This window comes from Lithobates pipiens, unplaced genomic scaffold (assembly GCF_037356315.1).
Source record: "Lithobates pipiens isolate NorthernLeopardFrog02 unplaced genomic scaffold, aLitPip1_a1.2 Scaffold_13, whole genome shotgun sequence".
NCBI lineage: Eukaryota > Metazoa > Chordata > Amphibia > Anura > Ranidae > Lithobates > Lithobates pipiens.
The window spans coordinates 279,313,639-279,334,805 of record NW_027507718.1 but is presented as its reverse complement, the minus strand read 5'-3'; the positions used below and the strand labels follow the sequence as shown (position 1 = coordinate 279,334,805).

Below are 21,167 nucleotides of genomic sequence, written 5' to 3'. Positions count from 1 at the left end.
GTATTCCTATTTGTATGTATATGGAAATTATGTGCGTAATTTTCTTATTTATAGAATTTTAAATGTCTCAATCTCCACCATTGTATTCATTTCAACCACGTGTTTCGTTCAAAGTCCCACCCTCTTGCTACTAATTTTAACAACATCTGTGTCTGTGTTATATTACCAAGTTGAGGACCTGCAGGACTTGAGTTAAACTAACAGGGTGTACAAAATACTTCCTACAGTACCCTCCCTAGCTGGTGGGAACCACGTTTATTTTAACATCCAAGGTTCTGATCAGTATAAAAAAAATAATCTGACAGCATATCCTGCTTTTGTTATGAATGAGCAGCTTGTAAAAGAACAGCTTCTGATGATGCCCAGTGGGAGGGGCAAAATGCGTCAAGCGGAGGAGATCTGGTGAATATTGTTTGCATGCCAAGGCGGTGTTTTTTCTGCACATTTTAACGTTTTTTGATGTAAGTGTAATATCTTTGAATTTTATGAATAAACCTTGCAGTATTACACTATATACACTCTTTTTTCCTTCATTGCTACACATCTTTATGGGTGCCTGTCCACTGAGTAAGATGGGAAGGATCCAGGATGTCCATATGTTTTAATCATACCGGTGGAAGATAGGAGTTATCCATATGTAGTATCCATACAACCCAGTTATCACTGATGAGAGACGCTGATCTGGAGATATTAACAAGCGTATTTCCTGCCTCTTTCTGGTGAGTGGGGACACAGGAGAGGAGCACAAATAGTCACCTGAAAACCATCACCACAACTGTTTACAAGTTCAGCACAACACATTGGATGGACTTTATATATGATTGCACTTTATATATTTTATATTTCTGCACTTTATTTGCACTGAGCACTTTATATTATGTTGTCAAGCTATATCATGATACTGTGTATGTTGGTATAGGTTTGCTTAATGCTGTATTGGTTTGAGGTAAAGGAGCAGCGCTGAGTTTAATTTAAATTTTTTGCATTTATTGGGGTCTTTCACCTTTAGCAGCAGCCCTATTATATTTCAACACACTTCTTATTTATTTAATTCTCATTCCCATAGCGCGGGTTACTTTCTTTTCTTTACAGTAGTGAAGAAGCCTACACATTTCTGAGCATGACAGATAGTGAAGAGGAAGTCACCCATCTATCAGATTCAGGCTCAGAATATGATCCTGTAGACAGCAGCAGAACCCTGACAGATAGCTCTGAAGTCAGAATTGTGTTCCCTGTTAAAGTCAGGCGTACCTGACCCCATTCTTCTGCTGTTGTTGAGGTGCAAGAAACGCAGGGCTCTCGTATGGAGCAGAGAGCCAGTACTAGTGCCACTCATCCTTCTGGTGAACTGGCAAGCACCAGCGGCCTAGTACACCCTGGTTGTAGTCAAACCAGCACTGCAGTATCATGTGGCGACATGGCGAGTCCCATAAGTGCAGTTCAAACTGGTGAGGTGGCTAGCACAACTAGTGTCCCGCAGACACCAAGAAGACAAAGACAGGCCCGTCGAGCCCATAGTGCCCTCCGTGCTGAATTTGCCAATCCGAATTGGGAGCCCACCACTTCTGCAGCACCCGTATTTCCCTCCATTTACTGGCCAACCTGGAATTTAGGTGGAAAAGGTGATTTTTATTTGCTGTTTTTAGATATTGTGGACCAAAACTATTTGTGTGCTGGTCAATTCATCGCTGCTAATCCCCATTTGACCCTTGCTAGAGAATATAAACCTATTATGGGTTCCGAATTTCATACCTTTCTGAGCCTATCCCTCCTCATGGGCATAACTAAAAAGAGTGAGTTACAGTCATATCGGCCCATTGACCCAATTGTCCATATGCCAGTGTTCTCTGCCTCCATGGCCAGGGCACGATACGAGCTAATCTTGCGGTTCATGCACTTCAATGATAATGTACTCTGTCGTCCTCGGGGTGACCCTGGATACGATTGGCTCTACAAAATTCGGTCCCTCGTAAACCACTTCAGGCAACAGTTTGCAGCCTTGTTTACTCCCAATCAAGTTGTCTGCATTGATGAGTCCCTGATTAAGTTTTCTGGCCGCTTGTCTTTCAAAAAGTATTTTCCCAGCAAACCTGGGGTCAAGATATACTGTATAAGCTCTGTGACAGGGCCACAGGCTATACATATAGTTTTATGGTTTACAAGGGAAGATGTAGAGCCGGAGAACTGCCCAGAGGGAGCGCTGGTAAGATTGTGTGGGACTTGGTGTCCCCCTTATATGGAAAGGGTTACCACTTGTATGTGTATGTGGACAATTATTACATGAGCGTGACACTTTTTAGTCACTTGTTTGATCATGGAATTGGCGCATGTGGCACCGTGTGATCTAATCGCCGGGGTTTACCCCAGCGGCTTGTAGATTCCCATCTTAGGCTGGGGGACAGAGCCTGCCTGAAGTGTAATAAATTGCTTGCTGTGAAGTGGAGGGATAATAAGAATGTTTTTCTTGGAGGGAGAAGGCGGAGCCTAGCCGAGAGGTAATGCTGGCCTAGAGCTCCATTCTCAGCAGGACAACAGAGCCATATAACGGCGGAGGTAACTTGACCCTCCGCACATATATCATACCAAACGGTAGATAAATATCCCTACCTTACATTGGTGACATTCGGGGGGATCAGAGGAGACTCATGAGGCAGAAAATTAACAAGAAAGCGCCGCCTCACACACACAGCAGTATGGCACTGAAACCCTCCCCCTCTGAGGGGAGACACAGTGAGGAGAACAAACAGACAGCCCCTTCTGCTGCTTTACATAATGATGTTCTCTCATTAAAGGCACATAGTCTCTCTAACCAAATACCTGAGGAAAATATGTCAGTTCTGGAGAATTTAGAACTTTCCACACAAAAAGACTTATCCCCTCCTGTAACGCTGAAACAAATAGAAAATCTGCTTCAAAAATCACTAAAAAACACTGCAGATATCATCACCACAAATCTTACCAAAGAAATTAGAATACTTGGTCAGCGTACATCAGCACTGGAAATTAGAGCAGACGATCTGGAAAATTATACATCTAACATTGCCTCAGAAATTGATTTTCTTAAAGAGGAAAATTACATATTACAATCCAAATTGGAGGATTTCGAAAATCGCGCAAGACGCTCCAATATACGTATTAGAGGAATACCCGAATCTGTGACTGATTTAAACGGTGCTATTACTGCACTTTTTCAAGAATTACAACCAGCTATCCCACTAGAGCGTCTTGAAATGGACCGGGTTCATAGAGCCCTAGCACCAAAGAAAATAGATGGTCCTCCCCGTGACATTATCGCAAAATTGCATTTCTACCGTACTAAGGAACTACTGCTAAATACAGCTAGAAATAAAGATCCCCTAATTTTCCAGGGTTATAAATATCAATTATTCACAGACCTCTCACAGATTACAGTCAACAAAAGAAGAACCCTGAAACCACTACTGCAAATATTACAGCAAAATGACATAATCTACCAATGGGGCTTTCCTTTCTCAGTGCGTTTTACTTTCCAAAGTCGCAAATATATGTGCCGAACAGCTAAGGACCTGCAAACTACTTTACAGAAACTAGGGATGATAAACACATCAAGAGATGCTGCGGACACTCGCCAAAAATCATCCTCATATGCTGATAATCCCTCCTCGGCTTCCAGAAGAGAAGAAGACTACAATCCACAGAAAAGAAGTCGCATACAATCTCCACCTCCAGATCTGGCTGACACTATGGACTGATAAACACTTGTACTGAGGCTACTATCTTGCCTTTTCAACAGAATGGCTACTGCCGAGTTTTTTCTCTGACTTCCAATCAATATTTTTATCATAATCTTAATTAAGAAATGTTCCTAATAATTTAGGCACCTTATTATAACTTTTTTTTCTCTCTCTTCTCTTCTTTGTCTCTGAGGTTGCCTTAATCTTACATTTTTATTTTTTGCTTGAAAAATGAAATTATATGATTGGCTCTTGGTGTCCTGCAGGGAAGTTCCTTGCACCCTCTCTTGCTACCCTCAGCAGCTCGGTGTACACCGGGCAGTTGACAGTGGCTCATGTACCCTTGGAGGGAGAGATTTTCTCCTCCCAACGGACACATTAAGAACATAGATATGTTAAGATATATTTCAATATTGTATATTAATTGTATTTTCTTTTTCAGTCATTATCTCCTTTCCCTCCACCCCTATACTCTGGAGACAAATAATTTCTTATATGACACACGTTCTAACATAAACACCAACACATATTTACTTTTCCCAACTCCATGGCCCCATTAAACATCATATCATTAAATACTCAGGGACTAAACGTTCCACACAAACGCACTAAAGCCTTCCGCACATTTTCATCCAAGAAAGCACATATAGTTTGCCTCCAAGAGACTCATTTTGCGTCACAATCCACTCCCAAATTTTTCAGTAAAGACTACCCCCAAGTATACACAGCTTCGGCCTCCTCTAAAAAACGAGGCGTGCTTATAGCTTTTCATCGCAATACACCATTTTCACTAATGAAGGAAATCAAGGATCCAGAAGGTCATTACTTGATTCTTAAAGGACACCTACTTGATACCGCTATCACCATTACATCATACTACGCTCCTAACAAAAATCCTATTTCTTTTCTTTCTCATTTATTTCAAACTATAGAACACCACAAAATAGGTACTACAATTCTATGTGGAGATTCTAATCAGACCATATTCCCATTTTTGGATAAATCACCAATCCCACAGTCACATACAGCAGACAAACAACTCTTATCAAAACTAATTACAAAACATAACCTAGTAGATACTTGGAGAGAATTGAAGCCAACCAAGAGACAATACACACATTACTCGTTCCCTCATCGCTCATTCTCTAGGATAGACCATATATTTATGTCCATAGGGCTAATTTCAGAAATAATATCTACAAAAATTATTCCCATCCCATGGTCCGATCATAGTGCAGGCTACATTACTGTTGCCTCTATAATTTCAAAAAAAAAAAGATCCAACATGGATATTAAGAGATTTCCTACTCAAAAATCCAGCTCATAAAAATAATATTGAAATTGCGCTCAAAGATTATATAAAATATAACTCCACACCTGACGTCTCTCCGACTACATTATGGGAAGCACACAAACCTGTTCTCCGTGGCATATGTCTACAGCAAGCAAACATATTCAACAGAGAGCGGAAAATCCTTTGTCAGACTTTAGAAACAAATTTCAATAAATGTCACACAGCATTCCAAAATAACCCTTCTTCTTTATCTAAAATAAATCTTGACAAAGCTAAATTGGAATTTGATCTATTCCTTACCGAAGCAGCGGATAAAACCATCAAGAGATCACAACACAATTTCTATATCAATGCAAATAAACCTCACACACTATTAGCCAGGGCATTAAAATCCTGCCAGAACCCAACGAAACCGATACGTCTGGAAATCTCTAGGGGGGTATACACAAATAATCCTTTAAAAATATTACAAAAATTCAAAACACAATTAAAAAATGTATCTAAAACACAAATGGAAATGATGGAGGAACCAGTGTCAATTATAGAGGTATCTGAAGTTATCAAAAATCTGAAACTAAATAAAAGGCCAGGTCCTGATGGTTTTTCTGCGCTGTATTACAAAACGTTTGTAGACACCCTATGTCCAGTCTTGACAAACACTTTTAATTCCCTTTTGGAAGGTCATTCTTTTAGAAGAGAAACCCTAACTGCAATTATCTGTATGCTCCCTAAACCTCACAAAGACAATTCAATATGGTCTAATTATCGCCCTATTTCGTTATTAAATTTGGACATAAAAATTTTAGCCAAAATTCTAGCTAACAGATTAAATACTATTATAGGCAATCTAATACATCGTGATCAAGTGGGCTTCATTCCATTACGTCAAGCAGGAGATAATATTAGACGTGTAACACTCCTGTCACATGCCGCTAAAAAAAGACGTATTCCCACTTGTTTTCTTTCTTTAGATATTATGAAAGCTTTTGACACAGTATATTGGTCATATATGAACTATACCCTTTCCAAATGGGGATTCGGCCCTCATTTTTTACGATGAATCTCTAGTTTGTATCAAGATCCCAAAGCTTATATCAGATATGCAGGGTACAAATCGGACGAGTTTAATATACTGAGGGGGACTCGTCAAGGATGTCCACTTTCGCCATTATTATTTGCTTTACTCATTGAACCTTTAGCACAAAGAATTAGGATGGAACCCACTATAACAGGTATTGAAATGGGTGGCTTTCATCATAAGCTCTGTTTATTCGCAGACGATATTCTCCTTTTTCTATCTTCTCCACATGTTTCGGCCCCAAATCTTATGGTTGTACTACAAGAATTCTCATTTATTTCGGGCCTTAAGGTCAATATTCAAAAATCTTCAGCATTAAACATTTCACTTGTCGAAAAAGATAAACAATCTTTACAAAATTCACTACCCTTTAAGTGGGTAGATCATAGCCTCCCATATCTGGGTGTGCAGTTTACTCCTAACCCCTCCGATTTATTTGAAGCTAATTACCCAGCTCTATTAAAAAATATTACAAGGTCGTTATCTAATTGGTCATCAATGCCGATATCATGGTTTGGGAAAATCAATATCATAAAAATGTCTGTTCTTCCGAAATTTTTATATTTATTCAGAACTCTCCCGATTCATATTCCTGCATATTTTCTTAAGCTGATTCAACAAAAAGTAACAAAATTTACTTGGGGGAAAATAAAACCCAGACTTCACAAAAAAACACTTGTTCTCCCCAAAGCTTTGGGTGGTTTGGGATTCCCAGACTTTAACATATATTATAAGGCAGCTCAATTATCTCAATTAACAAAATATCACTCTTCTACAGAGATTCCTTTATGGGTCCTCATTGAAGCTGTAGACTGTGATCCTCTTCCTATAAACAATATATTATGGTTACAACCTGCGGATCGTAAGTCTATAAATAACCCCATTTCTAAGCACTCTCTATCTATACGGGATAGGTATAGAAATTCACATGGTCTGCAATCTCCACAAAATCCGCTATTATCTTTCCACAAGAATCCGACTTTTTACCCAGCCTGGAAATATCCCAAAATCTTTAAAGCTTGGTCTAAGGCTGGTATCACTTGTCTATATAATTTAACTTCAACTACATCAATAAAATCTTTTACAGATCTATGTGAATTATATAAGCTTCCACAATCAGAAATATTCAGATATCTCCAAATCAAAGATTTTTATACCCCTCTTCTCAATTTAAATGTAAACTTACATAATATTTCTCAATTTGAAAGATTTTGTCTCAAGGAACTACATGCTAAAGGTCGTATTACATCATTGTATACACAATTGATATCTAATTCTAATACTGTTATACCTATATATGTGGCCAAGTGGGAAAAAGATTTGGATTGTACGATCGATTCTAGGTCTTGGTCCAACATATGGTCTTTCACAAAATCTTCCTCTATAAATATATTGGCGCCTGAATCATCATATAAAGTTCTCACACGCTGGTATTTGGTTCCTGCGAGAATCGCCAAATTCTCAACAGACAACACTGGCCTCTGCTTTCGTGGCTGTCCAGAAAAAGGTACCTATATCCATACCTGGTGGCATTGCTCAATTGTACAATCATTTTGGAAAAAGATCTTTCTGATAATTACAAAATTTTTTGATCGTCCAATTTTTCCAGACCCAATTATAGCTCTCCTTAATTTAAAACCAGCCTTTCTGAATCAGAAACAATTCAAATTAGTTCTTACACTCCTGATAGCCGCAAAGCAGACTATAGCCAATGCGTGGAAAACAGATGTGGTGAATATTGCAGAAACCAAACGTAGAATGAACCAATCTTTCATCCATGCTAAAATGGACGCTATAGATAAAAACCAGATGACAACGTTTGATATCATATGGAAACCCTGGATTAAATATTATACGTCAGATAATATTGACAACCGAGTTTTATTGTTATGGTGATTAAGATTTTTTATAGAATTACAACATTAGATGATATATAAAACCTCCTCCGGAGAATTATTCCCTCCCCTTCCCCTCCTATATACCTTTTATGTTCTTCCCTTACTATATAATACTTACTATAAACATACTTTAGAAGTTATGGTCAAAACTTTAAAATCATATATTTTCTTTTAGACATATTTATATTTTCTTGGGATCAAAATGTTTAAAACTCAGCTATAAGAATGTTTTCAAATTCTAAAATATATAAGGCCATTTATTGTCATTCCCACGAGAATATGTTGAAATTCTTCTTTGCTTTGTATCATCCGTACTTCAATATGTCTACTTTTTATTTCTGGTATCACATAATTTGTCTTATATTCTGTACATGTAATTTATTTTTAACATAAAATAAAATTTTTGAACGAGAAGAATGTTTTTCTTACCTCCCTTAACGCAAACACAGCGGTCCAAATTCCTACGGCGACTGGTGTTGTGGAGAAACCCCTCTGGGTCCACGAATATAACCTTAATATGGGAGGGGTGAATTTCAACGACCAGTTGTTGGTGCCGTACTTAGTTGCCTGTAAGGCCAGACCAGGGGCGGATCCAGGGGGGGGCAACGGGTCAATTGCCCCCTCCGAGAATACCGCCAGCTAATGACAGCACGGCCGGTTCCGTGGGTCCAATCACGGCCGGTTCCGCGTGTACCCGCGGGCCGGTTCCGTGGGTCCAATCGCGGCCGGTTCCGCGGGTACCCGCGGCCGGTTCCGCGGGTACCCGCGGGCCGGTTCCACGGATCCAATCGCGGCCGGTTCCGCGGGTACCCGCGGGCCGGTTCCGCGGGTCCAATCGCGGCCGGTTCCGAGGGTACCCGCGGCCGGTTCCGCGGGTCCAATCGCGGTCGGTTCCGCGGGTACCCGCGCGGCCGGTTCCGCGGGTACCGGCGCTGAGTGGACGGGTGAGGGGGGGGCAGCTGGGCGGCTTAGGAGGGCTGCTGGCCAATCAGGAAGCCAGCAGGCAGGGGAGCAGGGAGATGACATCATCTCTCACTGCCCTGCATCCCTCCAGTTCCACCCTCACTGTGTAGGAAGCTGTGTGCAGCAGAGAGATTGCATCATCTCTCTGCTGCCTATCTTCACTCTGGGACCCAACAAAAGACCACCAGTAGGTGACAATCCGCAGTGTGTGGCAGGCTACGTGGCAAGTGGCAATCCGCAATGTGTGGCAGGCAGCGTGGCAAGTGACAATCCGCAATGTGTGGCAGGTGACGTGGCAAGTGACAATCCGCAATGTGTGGCAGACTACGTGGCAAGTGGCAAGTGGCAATCCGCAATGTGTGGCAGGTGACGTGGCAAGTGACAATCCGCAATGTGTGGCAGGCTACGTGGCAAGTGGCAATCCGCAATGTGTGGCAGGCAACGTGGCAAGTGACAATCCGCAATGTGTGGCAGGTGACGTGGCAAGTGGCAATCCGCAATGTGTGGCAGGCAACGTGGCAAGTGACAATCCGCAATGTGTGGCAGGTGACGTGGCAAGTGACAATCCCCAATGTGTGGCAGGTGACGTGGCAAGTGGCAATCCGCAATGTGGGTCAGGCAACGTGGCAAGTGACAATTCGCAATGTGTGGCAGGTGACGTGGCAAGTGGCAATCCGCAATGTGTGGCAGGCTACGTGGCAATCCGCATCTGGTGGCAGGCGATGTGGCAAGTGACAATCCGCAATGTGTGGCAGGTGACGTGGCAAGTCACAATCCGCAATGTGTGGCAGGTGACGTGGCAAGTGGCAATCTGCAATGTGTGGCAGGCTACGTGGCAAGTGACAATCCGCAATGTGTGGCAGGTGACGTGGCAAGTAACAATCCGCATTTGGTGACAAGTGACAATCCACATTTGGTGGCAGGCGACATGGCAAGTGACATCCTCAGGGCTCCCACTGATTCTGCAATATGGTGAGTTGAACCATTTAATTTTATATTACAATGTATTAATAGAAATAATGCGCTTCAATCATCCTGACACCATAACAACCATGGTGCCGTAATGATTGAAGCGCCAATACCAGCCATTTCCCATATAAATTGCCCCCCAAAAAACATATTTTATAGCAGTGCCCCTCCCGAGATTAGACTCTGGATCCGCCCCTGGGCCAGACGCTGGTACAAAAAAGTGTCTGTGTACTTATTCCAATTGGCTCTGCTGAACGCTTATGTGCTATACAAAGCATCAGGATGAACAGGATCCTTCCTTAAATTCCAGGAAATGATCATCACAGCCCTTCTATTTCCAGACAGTGCTGTGCCCCGCCTTCCCAACACAAATGCAGTAAGCCGGCTGCATGAGAGGCATTTTCCTTATGTCCTCCCTGGTACTCCTTCCGACGAGCCCCCCCAAAGAAAATGTTGTGTCTGTAGAAAGCGTGAATGCTTTGAACGCTACCACACACTAGTGGAGTATTAGCATAGGGTACAGCACTGCACAGAACCTGGAACCGAACCGTTACAACCACTACAACCGTTACAGTTACAAATAAATGTGTAATAAAAGGAGTATATATATATATATATATATATATATATATATATATATAAACAAAAATAGTTGTTGTTTGATTGTTGTTCTCTCTCTCTATTGTTCTGCTCTTTTTTTACTGTATTCTACAATGCAATGTTTTATTGTTTTATCTTGTTTGCTTTTCAGGTATGTAATTCTTTTATACTTTACTGTTTACTGTGTTTTACTGTTAACCATTTTTTTTGTTTTCAGGTACGTCAGCTGCAGCACTGATTTATTTATTGTGACAGAAACAGTGTTTGCCCCCACCACACGTAAATCAGCAACTCCAGCACTGTAGAAGGTGATTTCCCTATCACAGTTTAAAAAAAAAACCAGAGCATATATGCCGAAGCATGGGGCAGGGGTAGAAGGGCGATTTACCCCCAACATTAGGGGTGGATTGCCCCCATACTTCAGCATATATTTTTTAGGCACAGATTGCGTTAAAAATGCTTTATTTTTACTATGTTTTATTGTATTTGCAGGTATGGTATGTCTTACTGTTATACTGTAATGTTAGTTTATTTTATTGTTAACCATCATTTGCTTAGCAGGTAAACCATTCAGCTGCACCACTAATTTATTCATCTTGACAGCAACAGCGTTTGCTCCCATGATACGTAAATCAGTGACTCCAGCTCTGTAGGAGGTGATTTCAACACCACAGTTTAAAAAAAAAATGGTGCATGTATGCCCCTATATTAGAAGTGGGTTGATGAAGGGTGGTATTCTAATGGTGGGCATATCCACCCATCAATCTCTTTTTTTATTCAGCCCACAGGCTGCATGAAAAATAAGAACATTACAATGTATGCCCAACAAGGACCAGCAATGTACTGGCATGTTGCTGGACTTTGAGTGGTTATATCAGGATGATATCTGCAGCTGTAGGTATCATCTTGATATCATTCTTTTCAGCCAGCGGTCAGCTTTTATGTAAAAGCAATCCTAGTGCCCCCCCCCCCCCACCATCTTCCATAGTTTTATCTGGCTCTCCTGTCCCAACAGGGAACCCAAAAATGCAGCTGTTGGTCCACACGATCGGAAATTCCGCCAGCAAAAGTCTGATGAGATATATTGGTTGGAAATTCCGACTGTGTGTATGCACCATCAGACTTTTTCTGGCAGAATTCCTGCCAGCAAAAGATTGAGAGCATGTTCTCTATTCTTCGGTCGGAAAAAGTTCAGATCCGAAATTCCAAACGTCTGTACAAATTCCGATGTGCAAAATTCCTATGCATGCTCGGAAACAATTTGACGCATGCTCGGAAGCATTGAACTTAATTTTCTCGGCTCCTAATAATGTTGTACGTCACCGTGTTCTTGATGGTCAAAAGCTCATAGAACATGTGTGACCGTTTGTATGCAAGCCAAGCTTGAGCGAATTTTCCGTCAGAAAAAAATTGGATGGTTTTTCTGACGGAAAAATCGCTAATGTGTACGGGGCATAAGAAACCGGAAGCTATGAGAATTTCATGACTTAGGTTTCGCCAAATATAAACAGCGCCATTGGGAAATTGGGAAAGCATTTTATCACACGTTCTTGGTGTGGTCAGATGCTTTGAGGGCAGAGGAGAGATCTAGGGTCTAATAGACCCCAATTTTGTCAAAAAAGAGTACATGTCACTACCTATTGCTATCATAGGGGATATTTACATTGCCCGAGATAACAATAAAAATGATTAAACAAAAAAATAAAATTAAAAAGCAAAATAAATAATTAAAAGCGTTTGTGCGCAATTTTAAAGCATGATGTGTTTGGTATCCATGTACTCGGCAAAAGATCATCTTTTTGCTTCATCAAACATTTGGGCACTATAGTGTGTTTTAGTGCATTAAAATTAAAAAAAGTGTGTTTTTTCCAAAAAAATGCATTTGAAAAATCGCTGCGCAAATACTGTGTGAAAGAAAAATTGCAACACCCACCATTTTAATCTGTAGGGCCTCTGCTTTAAAAAAATATATATACTGTTTGGGGGTTCAAAGTAATTTTTTTTAAACAAAAGAAAATATTTTTTCATGTACACAAAAAGTTTCAGAAAGGGCTTTGTCTTCAAGTGGTTAGAAGAGTGGGTTGTGCATAAAATTCCAGGACAGTTCTAACCCCCCCCCCCCATTACCCCTTTTTGTAAAGTAGACACCCCAAGCTATTTGCTGATAGGTACGTTGAGTCCATGGAATCTTTTATATTTTTCCACAAGTTTCGGGAGAATTACACTTTTAAAATTACACTTTTTGCACAAAGTTGTCACTAAATTATATATTGTTCAACCATGGCATATTTATATGTGAAATTACACCCCAAAATACATTCTGCTACTTCTCCTGAGTACAGGGACACCACATGTGTGAGACTTTTTGGTAGCCTAGCTGTGTACAGGACCCCGAAAACCAATCACCGCCTTCAGGATTTCTAAGGGCGTAAAATGGTGATTTCACTCCTCACTACATATCACAGTTTCGGAGGCCCTGAAATGTCAAGATAGCACAAAAACTCTCCAAATGACCCTATTTCGGAAAGTAGACACCCCAAGATATTTGCTAAGAGGCATGGTGAGTAATGTGTGAACAATATATAATTTAGTGACAACTTTGTGTAATTTTCCCGCAACTTGTGGCAAAATATAAAATATTCCATTGACTCAACATGCCTCTCATCAAATAGCTTGGGGTGTCTACTCCAAAATGGGGTAATTTGGGGGGCTTTTGTGCTATCTTGGCATTTTATGGCCTTCCAAACTGTGATAGGTAGTGAGAAGTGAAATCACCATTTTATGCCCTTAGAAAGCCTGAAGGCGGTGATTGGTTTTCGGGGTCCTCCCAATAAGTCTCACACATTTGGTATCCCATACTCAGGAGAAGTAGCAGAATGTATTTTGGGGTGTAATTTCACATATAAATAGGTCATGGTTGAACAATATATAATTTAGTGACAACTTTTGGTAATTTTTTGTGTCTACTTTCCCAAATGGGGTCATTTGGGGGGGGGGGGGTGGGGGTTGCACTGCCCTGCCATTTTAGCACCCCAAGAAATGAGATAGGCAGTTATAAACTAAAAGCTGCGTAAATTCCAGAAAATGTACCCTAGTTTGTAGACACTATAACTTTTTCACAAACCAATAAATATACATTTATTTACATTTTTTTACCAAAGACATGTGGCTGAATACATTTTGGCCTAAATGTATGACTAAAATCGAGTTTATTGAATTTTTTTTTATAACAAAAAGTAGAACATATCATTTTTTTCAAAATGTTTGGTCTTTTTCCCTTTATATCGACAAAAATTTAAATCGCAGAGACAATCAAACACCATCAAAAGAAAGCACGGCTTGCATGACTTTAACCCACATGGTGACTAACTCTTTATGTATAGGGAAGACACTGATAGTTACATTAAATATATTATGTTTTGTGTTGCATCCTTTTCCTTTCTACCTTTTCCTTTCAGTCTGCATAAACAGGAAAGCCCTGGCTTAACACGAGTAATCCTATATTATGTGTCTCATTCAGAATTTATGGTGCAATTTCCACATGCACCAGATCACTGAGTCCATTGAGACATCTGTTCAATACTACTGGACTTCAAAGAGTTTAGAATTCATACTTGAGCAGTTAGCTATGACCTGGTGGACAGAAATCAGCCTTTCTAAATATTAGGTGTGTTTTAACTTGCAAATGTGAATTTTTTTGGTTGCTCTGTGCAATCATTTGTACATACATTTGTATAAAAAGTACACAATTATTTTTATGCTGTGACGTTTTCATCACAAAAAACAAGGAGAAGATAATTTTTTAGAATTTTGTCAAAGAATGTACACATACATTTTTAATTTCAGGTTAGAGACCCATTATTTTAAGACAAACATAAAGTAGAACTATAGGCAAAACTTTTTTTTTCATCTTTAATAGAGTAAGGGAGGGTTATAACCCCTGTCAGATTTTTTTTTGTCATCTGTGTCCCATCGCGGAGATTTCCCTTCACTTCCCGTTCCATAGCCAAACAGGAAGTGATAGGAAACACTGGAATTTCTTGGGGACTTAAATACAAAGAATAGAGCTGCTATGTTGCTTCTTTATTGTGCATAAAAAAAGTGAGTAAAAATATACAGGGACTCACACATTCCAGATTACAAGCCTCGATCACAGCACTATTTTCAAGTTTGAAAACAGAACATATATACTATTTGCCAGACCACACCTTCCAATTAATTATCTCATTGAAGCAGCAATTAAGAGACATCCAACACAGAAGGTGAGGTGTAGTACTTGGCATTACAAACATGGAAAATACTTCCTAGCAATGGATGCACGTTCATACACATTAATTCCTTGGGGACCCCTAGGTCACCAGAACTGGTGTCCCCATTGGAAAATTTCCCTTCTATTGCTTTTCTGAGCACAACCCACCATTTGGAATTTTCTTTTACATTCACTTTCTGTTTCAATTGTTTTTTCATTAACAACTTGCCGACCAGCGCACGCCGATATTTGCGTCGGCGGAATGGCGCTGGTGGGCAAAAGGGCGTACAGCTACGTCCCCTTTAAGAAGCGGTGTTACGGGTCTCCCTGACTTTGGGTCCCATGGATTTGATGTCCACCGGGTGCCTGCGATCATGTCACTGAGAGGTAGAATGGGGAGATGCTTTTGTAAACAAAGCATTTCCCTGTTCTGCCTAGTGACAGGACAGAGATCACGGCTCTCTGTCATCGAGAGCAGGGATCACTGTCATGTGAGGTGTAGCCCCTCCCCCCACAGTTAGCATCACTCCCTAGGACACACTTAACCCCTTCACCGCCCCCTAGTGATTAACCCCTTCACTGTCAGTGTCATTTACACAGTAATCAATGCATTTTTATGTTGCGGTCGTTCAGGTGCTTATCCTTGTTCATAATTATGCACCTGGCTCTCTGATCATCTAAAAATGTGCACATATACCACTGGGTGTCTGAGTTTTGCACCTGAGGCCAATTTAGTAAAATTACAGTATAGAAGGGTATGCTTTAAACTGAACATGTCACTCTGCTACTGATAACTACCTTCTCCACTGACCTGTTTGCCTGTGTATGTTCAGTGCTGGTCTACGTCAGAGCTTACATAGGCCTATGGACTTTCCCCTGTCTCCCTGTTAGTGCTCGGGCTGACTACTCAGACACTATGCACAGCATCGAAAAGGAAGGAAAAAGGGTCACATGTTCCCCACACATGGAAGTACCTGGTATTACAGGGAGCTTTGGATGGTGAATGGAGTGCATTGGTGGTGGAGGGTGTGGGACAAGGTGACAGTTAGATCACGTCTGCACCTTCAAACACCCTATTGTCTATAGATATTCTTACTAACCTATAACTTGAAGCTCCTGGTTCACATTGGTCGTGGCTTCTTCCAGCAAGGATACCAGCTTGGCTGAAATTTGACAGACAGACTCAATGTTGCTGAAGAGAGCATCCACATCAAAGCGGTCTGACTGTGTGAACAGAAGCAATAAATAGGTTAATCAACCTCACCATATTAAAGGTTTCTCATAGTACAACAGGCATGAAGCATTTATTGCTTCTGTGTGAACAGAAGCAATAAATAGGTTAATCAACCTCACCATATTAAAGGTTTCTCATAGTACAACAGGCATGAAGATGTCTGACAGTTGCAAAATATGGGTGGCTTCGGCCAGATATAATGACAATTTCATGACTATGGTGGGCAGCAGACACTCCTGGCTGACAGATCTTAAGGGAAATAGAAAACATTCCTGTCTGAGGGATTGCTATTGTTTCCAAATAAGCTAGTACTACAAGTGTCTGGTGCAGACTCTACCACCCACTCCATAGAATCAACCTGCCAAATCAGCTAAGCTGAGTGTACTTGTTTATAGAACTGCTGGCTGTGAGACAACCCACAGACAGGAGAACTCATATTTGCATTTTCGACTCCTACTAATATCAATTATCAATCTCTCTGCCATATGTTAGGGCTACATGTGTAATGAGTAGTACTTCTCTGCTCTTTATAGGAAAGAGAATAAACATCAATGACAAAAACATCTGATGGCTGGAAGAAGTAGTTATTGTCCCCTAGAAGCAGTAGTTATTGTCCCCTAGATAAGACCTATATGTTTTACTTTTTACTAAATCATGAACTATGGCTAATTTTCAAAAATACGAGGGGGACTTCAAAAAGTTTCCACTCTTTTTTTTAAACTCTTTTTATTAAGATTTTCAAAAACAAATTATATCACTTTTCAAAATAGTAAACCTTCCTTTGTGATGCATTTATTCCCAGCGTTGTACCAAATTTTTAATGCCCTCAGCAAAACATGTTTTTGGTTGAGCATGTAGCCACTAATGCAGCGCTGCTTTCACATCATCGTCATCACATGAAAATCTTCTCCCCTTTAAAGCTTCTTTGAGCAGTCTAAAAAAGTAGCGATCAGATGGCGCTAAATATAGACTGTAAGCTGGGTGTTCCATAGCCTCCCACTCATAAACAACTCTATAAGAGAAAACTTTATCCCCATACTGAGCACACATGCAGAGATTAATTTGTTCTTCCGCCACAACTTCTGCCCACAAAAAGTGTATGACCGAATGCTGTTCCTCTTTGGTTCAATTTATAAGTTCTGCAGCCATATTCACCAAATCGTGACAACTCTTCTACTAAACAGCAAGGTCAGCTGGTGATGTGTCGAATACTGTCCCCCGTCCGATAGTGTCCGCCCTGTACTGTGCTTGCGCAGTACGGAGGACAAGGAGACGCCAAAGGTCTCCGAAGATAAACGGCGCCTGCGCTGTGAGTCCAGGTTCAAGCCCCACCATCCAAGTGGACATAAAGTTAGCATAAAAATTAGCCGAGCGAAGCGAGGCCATGCCCGAAGCGTAGCGAGCGAATCAAGCCCACGAGGGGCCCTGTTACTATGTGCTACCGTATGTCCACTTGCATGGTGGGGCTTGCACCTGGACTCAGCGCGCAGGCGCCGTTCTTATTTGGAGACTTTCGGAGTCTCCTCGCCTGCGCAGTACGGGGCAGACACTATCCGATGGCCGGACATTTTTTGACAGAACACTGGCTTGCTAGACAGGTTAGTCACATGACACAACCAATAACTACTCCTCCCTCCTTCATCGTTTCCAACGAAGATATAAAAGTGCGGAAACTTTTTGAACACTGCTCGTATATATGTAAATAGGCCTTGTATGTGGTCACAAGCTAGCCAAAGGGTGTCCTTAAAAATACTTTATTTTTAAAAACACCTACAGAATGCTCGTGACCAGGGGCAGAAGGGGTCGCTATTTTACTACAAAGTATATAATAATGATATGAACTGTCTAGTCACTGCAAATGCCCTACCGTTCCCCTTCAAAGATAAAACTGAACGTTAAACAAGCTCAAAGGTGAGAATTTATTTGCTTTAAGAGATCCATTTAACAGCTACCATAACTATATTAAGTTGATAACTAAACATTCTGCAGGTTTCTCTGATTCATATAAACGCACGCACAAACAAATACAATTTATGAGTGCATATTTAGGTGTGTATATGATCAGGGACACATGTACACTGACACACACACACACGCTGTCACTGTTCAAGTTACTACGCTGTGGATCACATTACAGTCAAATGAAACCATAGAAGTTGCCTTTTGTACTAATTTCCATGTTACACGGATCAGCAAATAGATGATGTCACCAGCAATAATATGGAAGTCATCCAAGTTGAACTTTCCCTCATTGTAATGTGGATTAAGGAACAAACCATAAAAGTAGTCCTCACATTCGTCACATTTAGCAAAGAATAACACTACCCCTGTGCTGAAGGATTGCATGTTGTGATGGAATATTTGGGTCCTAGATGCCTGTTATCACTATTAAGCAATTACGACTTAATAGAAGAAAAATCTCTTGTCCCATGTCTCTTTTACTTGGTTCATTGTAATCCACATAGCTTAAATTCTCAGATAACGCAAATCGATACTGCTTCACCTGCTTAATGCGGCCCGAAGGCTAATCCCAATATATTGGAAGAAGCCTCAGGTACCCACACACACCAAATGGATAACATTAGTCAATAATATCATGGCTGCAGAGGAGTGGGTGGCGAAATGTAAAGACAGATATGAGAAGTTTTACTCATTATGGGCTACTTGGATACACTACGTCAGCCTGGCAGGGGTGTCCGCCCCGGGACCCTCACAGGCGGTGTCCCCCACTGACTGATGGAGCTGGGCTGGCGCGGCACTACATAGAGAGCGAAGGTATGGATGAGCTTTGACAAACCTAACACAGTTTAAGTTGGATTACCATGCTAACAGGTGTAACACCCCTTTTTACTTTTAGTTTATTTCATTTTTATTCTTATCCTGATTTTCGTATATATTTATGTTTTTTGTTTCACTTGGCCCTGGTACCTTGGATCGCTATCTGATCCTTGTTTTTGATTGAGGGCTTTAACCCTCTTCAGGGATATCCCAGAGGGGAATGGTAAGGTAGACCCATAGTTGTTTGAATTCATATGAAGTGATGGTAATATGATGATAAGCGTCCCTCCGGATACGATCCCTCAAGAGCGTGTATCCCTGAGTAACTCTCTTGACAAAAATGTATACCCAGAGAAGGGTTTTCTGTGTAGTATCCTTTCTACCTTTATGTGTTGTTTTACGTCCATTTGTATGTTTTTATTTGAAAATATTCTAAAAATAAAGATTACATAAATTCTTAGATGATGTCAATTATTAGAATCTAAACTCCTGACCAATATCAATGGGTATTATCATTCTTAAATGGTATAGGAGGTAAAGTGCAATGAGCTGTTACCCATAATAACCAATCATATTTCTCTTTATTGTTTATTGTCTAATGTAAGACTTCTGATCTCACTTTGTATGGTTCATGAACTTTGCTCTTCCACTTACAGAATACACCTGTTACAGTACACATTACCACAATATTCATAATGGAAAAGGAGGAACAAAGTGATTTTGTAAATTAATAACCATGCAATTCAGCATTTTCTAGAAAACAAATGAGCTAAATGTGCCTCACACAATATTGCGGGTCCAGAATAATGGTCGCAACATACTGTATAATGCACTTTGTAACATAACTATTTTTTAATGATTGCTAGGTCATCAGAAGCCTTACGAAGCACAGGAATAACATAAGGAGACTGATAATGCCCATGTACAGGGCAGGCTGTGAAAGATTCCGGGAGTATCAAGAATGCGCATTTTAGTGCAATTTACCTAATTCTAGGCAAAACTGTATATCACAAAGTATAATTTGGTACTAAAATGTGAAAATAATTCTGTGCCTTAAAGCGTTTGTTACCCCAACACTTCATAATCCTGAAAAGTGCCTGCTGTACCATGTACTTGTATGAGAAGGTATCATGCTGTCTTTGTATTGTTCCCATTATGTGAAATCCCTGGTGTTCCTGACAGTCCTTCTGCTTTCCTATTAAAAACTGACCACACTAAGCAGGAGGGCACACAATGATCAGTTCTCTAGCTGTGCTGGCAACTCAGTGCGCTCTCCTCCAATGATCAGACTTATCCTGACACACCTCGTTGCACAACCATTCACTGGGAAGCTCAGTGTGTTGCTGCTTCTCCTCCCACCAGCTCTTATGCAGCCGAGAACAGAGAGAATGCAATTACTTATAAAAAGGGAAAAAATGTATTTATAATGTTTTTTTTTATCTATACACAAATGTTTTGCCTTTCATTTCATATATTTTAAGCTGAATGGGTTGTTTTACAAGGTGATCGTTTACAACTACTTTAATGATTGATTGGCATATGACCTTATTGGTTAGTAGATAACATCTTATTAGATAAGATTCCATGATGAATACACAGACAATGAAAAACTCACATGATGTTCCCTAAGTGGATGAACAACTTCTTTGATACAAAGCTCCAGGTCATTCAAGTAGTCCTTTTCTGTCTGGATCAGTTCTGAGATAATCTTGGCTCTCTTTTCCATTTTCCTCCTCTGTAGCTCTTCTGTGTCTTGAATAGGAGACGTCGGAGCAGATGATGGAACATTGGGTGCCATCTTTTCTATGATAAGTGAAAAAGAAAACACAAGACTTATATCACATGTTTGTGCCGCAAAAGCCAGTAATTTAAATGGCATATTAATTATAACTGTCATAGTAAATTGTTTCCTTTTTTTAACAGTTATGTAGCACTTAAATTAATCACATGGTGTGAGGATTAGAAGCTGACATTTCTTTCCAACTTCTGAAAATATAGTAGTAAAAAAAGAGGAGTTCATTGTTAGAGTTTACAAACACTTTAAAGAAAGCCATGATTTGGGGTGAATTTTATGTATTTGTTTTTTGTTATTATTTGTGCATTTTTACCTTATATCTGTTAACTATCTATACACAACTTTTTTTTTCTTTTTTTTTTTACAAATAAACATTTAATATAAGACAAAGGATTGACAACGCACTATGGGCGATCTAAAGAGATATCACCAGTTTTATTTGGTTTGGATAGATTGCGGAAGTATTAAAGTATTGTATTGCTGTCTGTGACCCCATTTGGGTGACCACTGTCTTCGGCAATACCTTGAAAGTGCAAAGGTTTTTCAATATATATACGTGGTAGAAATGCTTGCAAAATATAGCCCTGGGACAATGG

The 21,167-nt window shown here is 40.3% G+C and overlaps 1 protein-coding gene across 1 annotated transcript in view; it reads right to left on the bottom strand.

Moving 5' to 3' along the window:
• Positions 1-21,167, bottom strand: part of ARHGEF38 (Rho guanine nucleotide exchange factor 38) — a 178,682-nt gene that overhangs the window by 93,771 nt on the left and 63,744 nt on the right. Inside the window, exons 2-3 of the mRNA XM_077476667.1 lie at positions 20,392-20,579; positions 15,865-15,988 (exon numbers count right to left, since the gene is read on the bottom strand). Of these exons, the coding sequence (XP_077332793.1) occupies positions 15,865-15,988; positions 20,392-20,579 (312 nt within the window). The remainder of the gene's footprint in view (positions 1-15,864; positions 15,989-20,391; positions 20,580-21,167) is intronic.